At 46.7% G+C, this 15,000-nt stretch overlaps 1 protein-coding gene across 7 annotated transcripts in view; it reads left to right on the top strand.

Annotated features, from left to right (window-relative positions):
- The window catches only part of ets1 (v-ets avian erythroblastosis virus E26 oncogene homolog 1), a 79,934-nt gene that overhangs the window by 29,020 nt on the left and 35,914 nt on the right, over positions 1-15,000 (top strand). The window contains exon 1 of one of the 7 annotated variants that reach the window (XM_063205521.1): positions 9,028-9,386. The exons of 5 other annotated variants lie outside the window; for them this stretch is intronic. In XM_063205521.1, the coding sequence (XP_063061591.1) occupies positions 9,320-9,386 (67 nt within the window). In that variant the 5' untranslated portion in view covers positions 9,028-9,319. Of the gene's footprint in view, positions 1-9,027; positions 9,387-15,000 lie in introns of those variants that run through there. One more of the 7 variants, XM_063205520.1, reaches the window with a different exon arrangement.

Here is a 15,000-nt window from a genome sequence, read left to right on the forward strand (position 1 = left end):
GAGCATTCCTACAGTATATGAAATATTCATAGTGATCCATCCATCCTCCCTGACCCCCACCCCCCCTGACAACCCTCCTCAGTCGGATCAATGAGTCCCAGAGCAGAGAGCAGATGCATGGGAGGGGGGGGTATTAGACTGAGTGCCACCGGAGATGACTGGGGACTTCCCTCACCTCCCTCCCTGCAGCGCTCACGTCCTGGAGGTGTCATCATCATAGCTATGACACACACACACGCACGCACGCACGCACGCACGCACGCACGCACGCACGCACGCACGCACGCACGCACGCACGCACGCACGCACGTTTGTGTCCGTACACATATGGACAGATGCAGTTACACTCACACACGTGTGTGCACACACATGGACGCTCACACACACACAGGTACACACACACACGCAAACACACACGCACATGCAAACACACACACACATACACACGCAAACACACACACACACACGATGCAGACACACAAACGCTCGCACACGCACACGCACACACACACACGCACGCGCGCACACACGCACGCGCACACACACACACACACACAATGCAGACACATAACAGATGAAAAAAAGCACACAAATGTACATGTACATGTACATGCACACATATTGTAATCAATTGTTGCAACATTCTAATACGCACGCACGCACGCACGCACACACACACACACACACACACACACACACACACACACACTCACAACACACAATGTAGACACACAAACGCTCGCACACGCACACACACACACACACACACACACACACACACACACACACACACACACACACACACACACACACACACACACACACACACACACACACACACACACACACACACACACACACACACATTTACTCCAGAGTGCTCTGCTGGGTAGAGAGAGGGTGGAAGACCTCGGAGGCATTGATACCCCGAGGGAGGAGAAGAGAGAGAGAGATGGATAGAGAGAGAGAGAGAGAGAGAGAGAGAGAGAGAGAGAGAGAGAGAGAGAGAGAGAGAGAGAGAGGGGCAGGGGGAGATAAAGCAAGAGAAAGATAGAGTGGAAAAAAGAAAGAGAGAGAGAGAGAGAGAGAGAGAGAGAGAGAGAGAGAGAGAGAGAGAGAGAGAGAGAGAGAGAGAGAGAGAGAGTGTAACTCCTGTAGGGGAGGGGTAAATGGGAGCTGGGGCAATTTAATTATCTACACAATGCACTGAATGGAAGGCACGTGGTGCGGCTAATGGAGAAGATAGATGTCCTTTTTAGCTCGGCTAATTGTTCAGAGAAGAGCCGGCCCTTTGTTCCGCGGCAGCCCGGCCCCATCCCATCTCTCTCTCCCTCTCTCCCTCCAGCATCCCTCCTCTCTGCCTCCCATCGCAGCAGGCACCAGCACCAGCACCAGCACCAGCACTAGCAGCCCCCTCCTGACCTAAACGCCACCCCGCCCCCCTCGTTAAACCAGCCCCTCACCCCCACCACCACCACACACACACACACACAGGGCTGGACTGGTCATCTGGCATACAGGGCCGACAGTCCACAGGGGCCGATGCTGGTTTTTCTGGGTGCTGTTGTTTTTTTTCCAGACCAGCCCACAATTTAGATGGGGTAGCCCATTGGTCCATCTTTAATATAGACAATGAACTGATCCAATCGTATTGTGTAGAAAAACAGTTGGGCTGTGTAAGGGTCTGCACTAGGCCAAAGAAATGCCCAAGCCGTTTTTTGATCCCATTTTAGCCCTGCACACACTCACCCTTCTCATCGTGCCACCAGCACATTCCCCGCCACCCCCCTCCCAGTGCTCTCCTGCCTATCTCTCTTCCTCTCCATTCCAGGAGCCACCAACACCACCACCACTACCAGCCTCCTCTGACCAACACACCATTTAAAGGTGCACTGTGTAATATTTTCACAAGTGCCTTTCCAGAATTCATACTGCCCATTCACAAATGTTACTTTTTTCATGAAAACTTACTACCACCATAAAATTCTAGGTATTTATTGTGGCTGGGAAAACTGTAAAAGCTGCAAAGCTGGTCATATAAGTAAATATTAGTTTATTACAATGTAAATATTTATTAAAAAACATGAAATTTGGCAGTGGGCAGCACAGTTTGAATGAGCAGCATAGTTGCAATGCCTACTCTGGCCGCCATCCTACACAGTGAACCTTTAAACGACCATCACCCTCCCTCCTAGACTGGGGCTCCCTCCCGCCCAAAACGCTGCTCTGGACATTTAACCACCACGTCAACCCCAACCCTCCTTGTGTATGCCCCTAGCCATCCACCCCTCAGACCAAAGCACCACCCCACTCGTTTAACCACCCCCTCCCAATCGTCGGTACCCCCTCCCTCTCACTCTCCCACTCCCGCTCCACAGGGACCCTGTGATCTCAGCAGGGTCCAGCCAGCCAGCCAGCCAGCCAGCCAGCCAGCCTATGGCATCAGCAGCAGCAGAGCAGCAGACGCTGGAGAGGGAGATAGTTAGGGCAGGGTAACTCTGGGTTGGGTTGGGCTGGGTAGGGTAGTAGAGTGTTTAGGGAACAATTACTGTACTGTGTGGCTGAGAGAGAGAGAGAGAGAGAGACAGAGAGAGACAGATAAAGGGGTAGAGAGACAGAGAAAGAATTTGTGCTCTCTGTCTCTCTCTTTCTCTCTCTCTCATTTTGCCGTTCCTTCTTTTCTGTTGAACTTTCTCTCCTCTCTGTCTTTTCCATATTTCTCCCTCTCCTCACTCCCTTTCTCCTATATCGGTATCCTTTCTCTTTCTCATTCTCTCTCATTCTCTCTCTCTCACTCTCTCTCTCTCTCTCTCTCTCTCTCTCTCTCTCTCTCTCTCTCTCTGTACTGTATGTGTCTCTGTCTGTGAATATGAGAAATGTCTCGCTTCATACTTTACTATTGAAATGCTGTGAATGGTGAAGACCTGTTTCCCAGCATCTCTTTCTCCATCCATCTCTTGTTCTTCATCAAACATGCTGTACAGTACAGATCATAAAGGCCTATACTGTGTTTCAGATGCTGCAGGCCTGTGACTCACCAGCATTTTTGACATGCTCCTTCGCACACCCTCAATGCAACAGATTGATGAATGAATGACGAATAACTTTTTCCTGTGAGTGAACCATGACAATCCAAACATGAAGCAACGCGTAGCAGTTAACCATAGACATTGAATGATATCCAGTCTGCACAAGGGCGTATATGGAGTATGTACACATGCATGCACATTAATGCATATAGGCTATACTATGCACATGAAACAAATCCAACAAATGCATAATACACACGCACCCATCCTTGTGGAGAAAATCCATCCACACACAGCGTGCATGCATACAAATATCCATGTAAGTGCATCTTACATGCACAAACAAAAACGGGTTAACCTGCTTACAGAGTCCGTTCACAGAGATTGACACGGTCAGACAGGTTTCATAGCATCTGCTAACAGTCAGTACCATGGCAACGACACTCACCCATCCGCCCATCCACCCATCCAGTGCTCTGTGCTGCCCATTAAGACGCAGGGGCTAGCAGCAGCACTAGAGTGAGTCTGGAAATGCACTGCGTCTCCACCAGACAGGGGAGGCCGGTAGCCACAGAGAGCTTTAATGGCTTTGTGCTGGGCTAGGCTAGGCTGCTGGGCTGTAGTATGTGTAGGCTATGTGTGTGTGTGCGCACCACAATGTTGTTTCTGAAATAGTTGTGATTCCCTAACCGCCATTAGCTGTGCCGAGAAAGAAACAGCACATGTTTTCCTTCCTTACAATGGGGAAGGAGTGCGGGAGGGAGGGAAGGAGAGAGAGAGAGAGAGAGAGAGAGAGAGAGAGAGAGAGAGAGAGAGAGAGAGAGAGAGAGAGAGAGAGAGAGAGAGAGAGAGAGAGAGAGAGAGAGAGAGATGTATTTTTCTATATCCTAGCAACAGCTTGTTTGGGGGAGTCAACAACTACTGTACAAAATATGGCACCAATGGGAGGCTTAAAAGAGAGACCTGAATTAATATATAATTGTGATTCAATCCAGCCGCCCGCATCCATCCCACCTCTGATATCATGATTGTGCCATTTTAACAAGTCCAGGGCAAGTGGAAACACTACCGCCTGTCAAACATGTTCCTCTGAATACTCTTATTCCTCAGAACTAGCAAAGTGTGTCAGCTCCCTGGAAGGAAGATGAAAAAAATAAATTACATCTTTTTAGGATGAATGAACGGGGCACTTTTGCAGTCTCTTTTTTTGTATGTTTTCCATGCCTGTTGCGATTTTCCATCTCGGACTGCTCTTTTTAGATGCTATGATTGCAAAAATGAAAGGTGAAGGTGAACCCATATTTTTTTCCAGTAAAAGAAGACGAAGGGGGAAAAAAAAGATGGTTTCCTGATGCCGTGGCCGCAGGTGAATTTAAACCCCTTCTCCTTGCCACTTGTTACCGACAATGACGCCCAAGGACTTCACCGTCACAGCATACTATTTCAGGATCAAAGTCTAGTACACATACAGCAATTACGCAATTACAAAACACTGTAGGTAGCAGCAGCTCCTTCCAGCATCGTTGTAAAAAACAAAAAACAAAAAAAACTCAGTGGCTGCATCCGAGGACAAATATGAATGGAGGAGGTGGTGGACTTCTCCACCACCACCCTACTACTACCACCACTACTACCACCACTACAACACAACACAACACCACATCAACAATACAGGCACTCAACAAACTCTCAAGTCCAGATATTAGTCAGCAACACCATTAGAGTTAATGGCTGCCCCTGGGCACCAGAGGACCCAGGCTGTCCTTTTAAGAGTACAAGAAGCTCATTAAGGCCAAAACAAAAAAGGGTTACTGGTAGACAGAGAGAGGGAGAGGGGGAGAGGCGGCAGGGGTGAAGGGGAGGGATGGAGAGGGAGGGAGAACAGAGAGTGAGTGAGTGAGTGATAGAGAGAGAGAAGGGGGATGGATTGTGTTAGTTAGTGAATAAATGAATGAATGAATGAGTGGGTGAGGCAGGGTAAGAGAGAGAGAGAGAGAGAGAGAGAGAGAGAGAGAGAGAGAGAGAGAGAGAGAGAGAGAGAGAGAGAGAGAGAGAGAGAGAGAGAGAGGGGTGAATGGCAGTGAATGAGAAGCTGGGTAGCCTCTAGCTACATTATATTATATCCATCCCCCCACCCTCCACCTCCCCTCCACCTCCACCTCCCCTCACCCATCCCTTCATTCTGATCCACAGTATACACTCATCCGACACCACAGAGAGTGAGTGAGTGAAAGAGAGAGAGAGAAGAGGGGATGGATTGTGTTAGCTAGTGAATGAATGAATGAATGAATGAGTGGGTGAGGAAGGGTAAGTGAAAAAGAGAGCGGGAGAGAGAAGTGAATGAGAGTGAATGAGAAGCTGGGTAGCCTAGCCCTACAATCTACATTATATTATATCCATCCCCCCACCCTCCACCTCCACTCGACCTCCACCTCCCCTCACCCACCTCTTCATTCCGCTCCACAGTATACACTCATCCGACACCACTCCACCATTACACCCCTTCACCACCCCCCACCCCCCACCCCTTTGACCCGGCCACAAAAACCACACTGCGTCTCTGTAGCTTCCACCATAGCTCATATCTGTCAGGTGAAACACTATCCCGGCCGCCTAATGGAGAAGACACTGAATTCCTGTTTGAAAATCCATGCCTGATCAATAACACTGGCTCGCCCAGCTACTCACGATCCCTCTCAGAGATATGCAACCATTACCATTACTGTGTGTTTTGTTTGCTGCTGTCCGACTACACAGTAAAAAATGCAGTGTTAATTCAACACTTAGAGAGTGCTTTGGGACCAAATAAACTCTAGAAGGTGTTAAATCGACACTGTTAGTGTTGCATTAACACTCCAGTTTTTACTGTGTATATAGGCTACTGTATACCACTGGTGCTTTCCAGTTCATCCATTCATCTAGTAATGGGCTTACCTTACTGTACGCACGGAATCAAAGATGTGCGGTGGTTTGCGCTGAGTTTCTGATTCTGTATTTTGCTGTTTTCTGATGATGTTGGTTGAGGGGCGATTTAGGTTGCTATTGCTCAGTGGTTGTGTTTATCGGGGGATAAATGGGGGATTTCTTTGACAGGGCTGTGTATTGTTCTGGACAAGTGCTTTTTACAGTTGTCATTATTATTTTGTGGCTAATGCAAAACAAGCATGACATGACAGTCCGTTGCCATGGCAGCTAATTTATTTAGAGCTGGGAATTGTTTCCCTGCCTGCTTCTCAATCCCCCACTGCTCTTCTCTTCCCCTCCTCTTCATCTCTCTCCATCTCTCTCTCTCTCTCTCTCTCTCTCTCTCTCTCTCTCTCTCTCTCTCTCTCTCTCTCACTCTCTCTGTCTCTCTCTCTCCATATCCCTCTCGCTCTATCTCTCTCTCTCTCTCTCTCTCTCTCTCTCTCTCTCCATACCTCCCTTTCTCATTATCGCTCTCTCTCTCTCTCTCTCTCTCTCTCTCTCTCTCTCTCTCTCTCTCTCTCTCTCTCTCTCTCTCTCTCTCTCTCTGTACATCTGCCCACTCCATCTTCCCTCATTTTTGGTCCCCATAATTGTTCAACTTCTGAGTCTTATTCCTCAATATTCCTTGTCTACCCCACACTGTTTGTGTGGCTCAGAACAGACCCGTATGATTTAATGCGGAGCATGACATAGTGTTGTCTCTAATTACAAAAAAACCCAAATTAGCTTCTGTTAGAGAAGCAGTCCGGACTCCGGATGGGGAAAGGGGATATATAAAAAAAACTCCGAGCAAATACAACATAATCCTCTCACAAATCAAATGTTCATAGGCAGGCCACTGTGATGGATGGTCCAATTGAATTAGTGTTGATAAATAGCCGCAAATATTTGGGTCAACTAGCATCCAGGGCTAACCATGTGTTTATGCCTCAAATGCGCTTCCATGAAGTGGGGGGCCTACTTGTGGGCAAGTATGCTTCAAGATGGACCGGTAGGACGAGCCAGACCCAGTATCCAGACTCAGGCCCAGACCTAGATTTGGGGTACTTATGGTCTAGGAAAAATGGAGGTGCCGATGTACACCAATATGGGCACCGGGTCTTAGCTTTCCTCCTTCCATCAAGTGATACTGCATGATATTTATACAGTGATAATAACATATTTATGCTTCAGATGTTCTTCCATGAAGTGGGCAGCCTATATGGTGAAGAATAAGAATAAGATTAAGAATAAGAATAAGAATCAGAATAAGAATAAGAATATGGTGCCATGGTTCATGGAACTCTTAGGAAAAGAAGACCCTGACCAGAAACCAGTACCCCAATACAGATCCTCTGGTGTAAATTACAGCCTCTTTGAAGGTTCAATAATGTAACTTATTGATCTCAGAGCAGTTCAGCCACTGTAATTCTAATGCTTCTTTGAGAATTCAGCATAGTATGATGAATTTGGTTTCAATACTTAGCTTTTAAAAAAAAATATTTTGGCTATTTAGTGTAGCCCCATAGTGCACACCGTTCCACTAATGGAACGCTGTAACAGTCACTGGAAAGTTAAAGACCATAGTACTACACTACTATGACATAACACAGGGCCTTAAGTCATGCACTATGACTTGGTCATTGCCATTCTGTTAACAGCAAATGTATAACACTGTGTCTTAAGTTAAGTCTACAAATATTAGAGTGGAAAAAGAAAATAGACAGATGAGCAAACAGGCAGAATAATAAAACCATTAATTGATACTGCCACAGACACACCAATAAATGGCATCATTAGCTGTACAACTGTTATATCGATATAAATCGATGCATGTGACCCAGGCCCAGTGCTCAATACAAGGTTATGGGTGTAAATATGGTCCTGACTCTGGATCTGGCTCTGGCTCTGGATCTGGATCTCAGCTGCTCCGGGGCTGGACATCTTCAGACAGAGGCCCCTCAAGAGAAAGAGACAGACGCGGCATATTTTATTGATCCAGCCGAGGTGGGCAGGAAGCAGTCCAAGGTGTTTATGAGGGAGACTCGCTAGTCCGCTGCTCAGATTCCCAGCCGTGTGGCTAGGGTTCAGCTCAGCTCAGCATAGCATAGCCTTGGCGTAGCCATGAATGTCGTCAATCTCTGCTCTTTTTTCTAAAGGCTTTCAAATCGAATAATGGGTCTGCTTAGATGGAAGATTGGACATTGTATGCCAACTTTGTAAATATTATAACAAACACATTGAGGGAGCAAGAAAAACAAATGACGCAATCTTCTGAATGCATAGTTCCATTTATAAATTTGCCCAACTGTGCCTTTGTATCACTGGTTTTCTGCACCAACGTCTCCCCATTACCACCCAGTGTTGGCTTAATTCAATTAGATGGGGAAATCCAGAGGATTTTCAACTCCAGTCTGCTAGTAAAAGAAAGCATGAAAGGCCATGTGTTAAAAGTTTGATAAATGCTCTTTTGAAAAATTTACTTTTCAAATGTGAGATTTGAGCTAGATAAAATATAAACACTCCACCTAATTACACAAGTCCTTGCATCACACTTTGATATTGTGCATTGCATGCTTAGGTTTGAGGCTTGCTCAAGATAGTCATCTTTTTGGACACAGTGTTACTTTTGGTGCCTTGTGCAATAGCAGCTTTCTTAGTCAGTGGTGGTATTCCATATAAACTTAACACAAGTGTTATGTGAGAGGGGGAAGTTCCCAGCCCAATGCTTTGCTTTTAAGTGAAAAAAAACAGAGGTCGAGAGAAATAGGGGGTGGGAATTAAAAAAAGAAAAGAGCCAAGGAGAAAGACGCTTGTCCTATAAATGAATGAATGAATGAAAAAAATAGATGGGGGGTTACTTTGACACAAACGTGTTACTGTTGAGAATTGACATCCCCAGTGACGCTACGTGATAATGTAATAGGATTCTGGCAGAGGCTCAGCTGAAAGGAATGTAATTGAATTGTGAAGCGTTTGTCTCCGCTAACGCCGCCCACTCCGTAGTGTCGTACATGTACGCGCGGCCACTGGTGCTGCCTCTTCCGCACCGACAAGCACAGAAACGCCCTGCCGAAGGTACAGGGAGGGAGGGAAGGAGTGAGTGAGTGAGAAAGAGAGGAGAAAGAAAGAAAGAAGGAGAGAGAGAGAACGAGTGGAAGAGAGAAAACGAAATACAAGTTCTAGGACAAGTATTACGCGCCTCTAAACAATTTTGAGGGAAACTAAAAAGGAGAGTTGAAAGTTGAAGGTCTTTTTAGGGGAATAAGAATAGACAACAGTCTATAACATAGTTCAGGGCTATTATATCGGGGGAACGAAGCCCTGCTGAACACACAGAATACATGATAATGACGGCAGCTGTCGATATGAAACCAACGTTAACCATTATAAAATCTGAAAAGATGGAAGGTGAGTAACTCAGCACTTTTGTTCTCTAATAGCCGTTATTATAACATCTCGCGCTTGTCTCTGAAGTATGTTCCCTCCGTTTATTTTTAATTCATGGCGTTCACTTACAATTGTACATGTTTTTTTTGTATAGCCTACTTTCTATCCGTTGTTCGCGAAGAGTGAGTCCAGGATGTGCGCGTTTGTGTGGAAGTGTTGTGTGCGGTGTTGAATATCTGTAAAGTAACGGGTCCCATGTTGCATGTTCCCAGCTGCAGAAACGCCAAAGCACTGCAGCTGAGGAAACAGCTGCCTCCTACAAATTAATTCTATGTATCAGTGACCATCACCGAGGCACTGTATGTTAATTCTGTGTATAGATACATGCAACGAGTGCATCAATTATTCAAAGACATGCGCTACTGTATGATATTGATCTCGCAGCTGCGCTTTGCTCCGTTAGAAATACGCCGGCATGTGCCATGGACGAACAAACGTGCACAGCTCAATAATTGCGTTTTATTCCGTTTTTTCTCACATGTTTATGAAAAATACACGCTTTCAAAATGAATTCTAATCTGTTTCTAACTTGTGCGTTTAGCCGCTGTTCTGTCGCTTCTGGTGAGGCAGGCGTTACGCGCGGCGCTGTCATTTGACAGCGGCTTTGCCTGTCCGATTTGAGGTGATGCTCATGTGTCGGTTGATAGTTTGCGCATCAGTACTTTCAAGTTTTGTGCCTTTTGTGTTAAATGCTATACAGCCTACAACATTTTGTGAAATATCAGTCTGGTGCTTGAGTTTTTTTCTTTCTTTTTTTTTTTAAACTGTATTTGTTTTGGCTGTTAGATATACATGTTGGCCTATTTCTTTCTTTGTTTCTTTCTTTCTTTGTTTCTTTGTTTCTTTCTTTCTTTCTTTCTTTCTTTCTTTCTTTCTTTCTTTCTTTCTTTCTTTCTTTCTTTCTTTCTTTCTTTCTTTCTTTCTTTCTCAAATCGCCTGACCACAACACTCTCGTATAGTCACTTATTCTTAACTCCAACATGTTTCAGTGCTGTCTCACTGCCCAACAATGCCCCCTCCAGCACGCCCCCCCGCCTTCCCAACACTCCCCAGCTGGTCAGACTGAAGGCACTTTTACAGACCAAAGGGCTAACTGGCATGTGGTGGTGGTGGTGGGCCAGGAGTAGTCAGCAGGATTTCCCCCCTCCCCCGGGTTTGCCCTGACCAGAGTCCCATGAGGAGCGGGGCCGGGGTGATGAGGACGCACTGTAGGACTGCCCTCAGGCTTGACCCCTGCTAAACTGTGCCAGTCAGCCAGCCAGTCAGTCAGCCGGGCTGCGTGTGTGTGTTTGTGTGTGTGTGTGTGTGTGTGTGTGTGTGTGTGTGTGTGTGTGTGTGTGTGTGTGTGTGTGTGTGTGTGCCTGCGTGGGGATGCATACATGTGTAGTGCCACTGTGTGCGTCTATGTATCTTTCTGCCTGTTTGTGTGTGTGTGTGTGTGTGTGTGTGTGTGTGTGTGTGTGTGTGTGTGTGTGTGTGTGTGTGTGTGTGTGTGTGTGTGTGTGTGTGTGTGTGTGTGTGTGTGTGCGTGCGTGTGTGCGCACGCACATGTGTGTGTGTGTGTGTGTGTGTGTGCATGTGTGTGTGCATGTGTGTGTGCACGTGCACATGTGTGTGTGTGTGTGTGTGTGTGTCTGCGTGTGTCTATGTGTTTGTGATGTCCTCACAGGCAGATAGGCAGACATAGTAAATTGCGTCTGTTATGTTTACATGTATGTTTGCTTTGAAGAGTGAGTACGTGACTATGGTGACAGATATTTGTGGGGATTTTGTCACACAGTATGTTCTTAACCTGTGGCAGAGGTGCGAATTTACACATGCAAAGGGTGCAAAGACAAGTAAGCACATTGCTAGAAGCACACACACCCACACAAACACACAAGCAAGCGCGCACACACGCGCGCGCACACACACAAACACGCACGCACACGCACACATACACGCACAAGCACACACACACACAAGCACACACACACACACACACACACACACACACACACACACACACACACACACACACACACACACACACACACACACACACACACACACACACACACACACACACACAGAGTGTTTTTGCACTGACGTACCAGAATACTTTTGCAGAATCACGCACATCAACACACACACACACACCCACATGCCCTCACACACCCATGCACTCTGTGATGGAGAAACATTCTTGTTAAATATATAAAAAAAGTGCTGACAGTTGTGTAGGGCTTGCCAAAACTTCGTGCTATCTTGCAAAAGCGTTTTGCAATGCTAGCGCCTTCTCCTCTCACCGTGGCCCCCAGAACTCTCTGGCCTGGCCATGCAGGCAGCCACTGCCAAGGGCCGAGACGAGGCAGGTCAGGAGGGCACCCCTTAGCCAGGCCACGCCCTCCTAGTGACGTGCGCAACACCTTCAGCGTTGCTTCTAGTCAGGCCAAGAGCAGTGTGAATATCGTTTCTGATCTCCAGAAAAATCAGGAACTCCCACCCATTATTTTCTGAAAGCAGTCAACCAGTAGGGAGGCTGATCAACCATGCCATTTGGGAAACGTTATTTGTTATGCTCTTGGTCAGACCAGGTCTCGAAGAGATTTGAAAGTCGATGATAATAATCAGGCTAGGCACCACTCACCCCCTGCCTGCATGCCTTCCATCTGGCCCTATGATGAACCCAGCTTGCACCCCCATGCTATACTCCACTTCGCGTCCCCCACCACTTCCTCTTTGGCATATTTGATTGAGTGCGCTTTTACAGTCACAATCAGAATCCGCTTTTGTTGGCCAAGTGCTCTTATGTGTATACAGTACATAAGGCAGGGGTTCTCAACCTTTTCCAACTTGGGGACCACTTGGATTTTTTTTTTTACAAATGTCTGCGGCCCATCTCTGACCCAATAAGCAATACAACTGAAATAAATAGTCAACGGTTAATTCGATCTTTAGAAGATGATCCCATAGCCCATTTATGTGTACGTATATGGCAGGGGTTCCCAACTTTTTCCAACTTGTGGACCGCTTGAATTTTTTTACAAACATCCACGGCCCATCTCTGACCCAATAAGCAATACAACTGAATGAAATAGTCAACAGTTAATTCGATCTTTAGAAGATGATCCCTCAGCCAGCCCACTTCGAATGCCCTCATGGCACACCAGTGGGCCTCGACACACAGTTTAGGAATCACTGGTATAAGGGATTTCACTATGGCTGATTGGATATACGTACAGTAACATAGGGGCAGCTCTACAGCACATTGTGCTGGCTAATGCAAACACAGGGTACATTTATGGAAGGAGAAGGGGAAATGATAGGCATTTGCTGCGCAGAACAATCAGTATTGCGCCAGAGATTCGTTCTGAGTCTGATTTCTTATCTGTTGCGAGAAACCGCGAGTTCACATACTGTTATCTTAAGCCACCTTAAGACACTATTTTTGGGGAACATGCAACATTAACTTCCCTGATAACTATTATTTCCTTGTGTTATGAATCACTTACAGAGTCAAGTCATCAGATCTTAGTTAATAGTTAGCAGAAATAGGAGGCCCACCTCAGGTACGAGCGTGTGTGTGTGTGTGTGTGTGTGTGTGTGTGTGTGTGTGTGTGTGTGTGTGTGTGTGTGTGTGTGTGTGCGTGAACGCGTACATGCTTGTATGTGTGTGTGTGTGTGTGTGTTTTTGTGTGTGTATGTGTGTGTGTGTGTGTGTGTGTGTGTGTGTGTGTGTGTGTGTGTGTGTCCATGCGTCCTTGTGTGTGTGTTTCCCTGCTGTTGAAAAGTTACCGTCTGTCTGAAGTTTCGACATGTAGACATAACAAGCAACAACAGTCTGGAGAGATAGTCTAGTTCCAGGGGGGTGCCAGATCCCTCCAGGTGATGTGTCTTTGTGTTCGCCCCGAGAGGTGCACAGTGCTGTCAGCAGCCAAGCCTTTATCTATCCAAACACACACTCACCCAGGCTAGCACTCAAGGGCCCGACCAGCATTGCAATCAGATGGCCAGATCTCAAGTCCCCCCGCCTTCTCCCACCCCCCTCTATGAAGTCCCATAGGAACAAACTACCACAGAAGCAATTAGGTATGGTAGTATGTCTGTGCTTCTCTCTCTGTCTCACTTGCTCTCTTTCGGTTCTCCCTTTTGCTCTCTCTCTCTCTCTCTCTCTCTCTCTCTCTCTCTCTCTCTCTCTCTCTCTCTCTCTCTCTCTCTCTCTCTCTCTCTCTCTCTCTCTCCTTCTCAGTCTAGCTCTCTCACACATACATAATTGCTCTCCCTGTCTCTCCTTTCTGTCTGTTTGTCTGGCTGTCCATCTATCTGGCTGTCTGTCTGTCTCATGGCTGTCTGTCTGTCTCCTGCTCTGCTCTCTCTCTCCAGTGGTGTGTTCCAGGGTTCAGTGCATGAGAGGAATGCTTGTGGTACGGGTGGGCCACCCGCTGTCCTCCTTTATCTGATTCTGCTGCTGCAGCATTCGTTGGTCTCAACTGGGCGGCCTGGCACTTGCTCTAGCTCTCTAGCTCTCCAGCTCTGGCTCTCTGACTAGGCTCTAGGCTCTCTTGTCTTGGCGGTGGTCTGGGGTTGTAGGTGAAGGTGGCGCCCACGCCTTTGTTTTGGAGGGTTTCGCTTGGTGCCTAATACCATAAGTAATGCAGTCAAAAAGGACACAAAAGCTGGATGCAGTTCAGGAAAAAAAACTGTATTGAAAAATGGCCTGGATTGGCCATGGTAGGCAACGACACTGTAGTGCCTCAGGATTTGGTGACAGATGCCTGCTGCGACCGTCCATCGTCCCCAAAGGCAGTCATCAAATCTGGCGGTGGAGGTGGGGTATAGGGTTAGGGTTGATGGAGGAACTTAACAAAAAAGGAAACATCTTCAAACGTCAAACTCCAAAACTTTAAGAACCAAAAAGAAATACAGTTACTTGCACCTGAGCTCTTTTGAAGAACATGAACCTGATGATTGACAGTCTTCACAGACGACCAAAACGGTTAAACAAAAACAGGGCTAAAAAATATGTGAGTATGCATTTTCCTGTGCCCTCTAGGTTTAAGAAGCTAGTGGGATATATCTGAGACAAGCTGGGAGTCTACAGGGTTGGGAAATTCTGGAGTTGCTCACTCAGTTGAAGAGTGTTCGTGCCCTGTGGGCATGAGGACTCGTGCCAGCTAGCAGACTTACATAAGAGGCCTGCAGGTTGTGCTAACCGCTGTGCCACCCGGGCCGCTCTGTAGGTGTGTGTGTGTGCGTGCGTGTGTGTGTGTGTGTGTGTGCCCCGCTGTCTTGGCAGTGCCGTAACGGGCAGCTGAGCAAACAGAACTTTTTGGGTGATTCAAGTTCCTCTGAAGTGGGTCGTCGACCGAACACACAAACAAAAAATGACTCGGCTCCGACTTTCAGTCATTTCTCTTTTATTATTAATTCCCCATTTTATTTAAACAAGTAAAGTGAAATAAAAATACATAATCACAACTTCAAAGACTTTCAGAGAACTTACGTCTCTCAACCCAAGTCGTGTTTTTCTTTATTTCTTTCCGAAAGAAACTGTAACTTTTGGAGGGAGCTTTGAAGGAAAAAGTGACCTACC

Source organism: Engraulis encrasicolus, chromosome 8 (genome assembly GCF_034702125.1).
Source record: "Engraulis encrasicolus isolate BLACKSEA-1 chromosome 8, IST_EnEncr_1.0, whole genome shotgun sequence".
In the NCBI taxonomy this organism is placed as follows: Eukaryota; Metazoa; Chordata; class Actinopteri; order Clupeiformes; family Engraulidae; genus Engraulis; species Engraulis encrasicolus.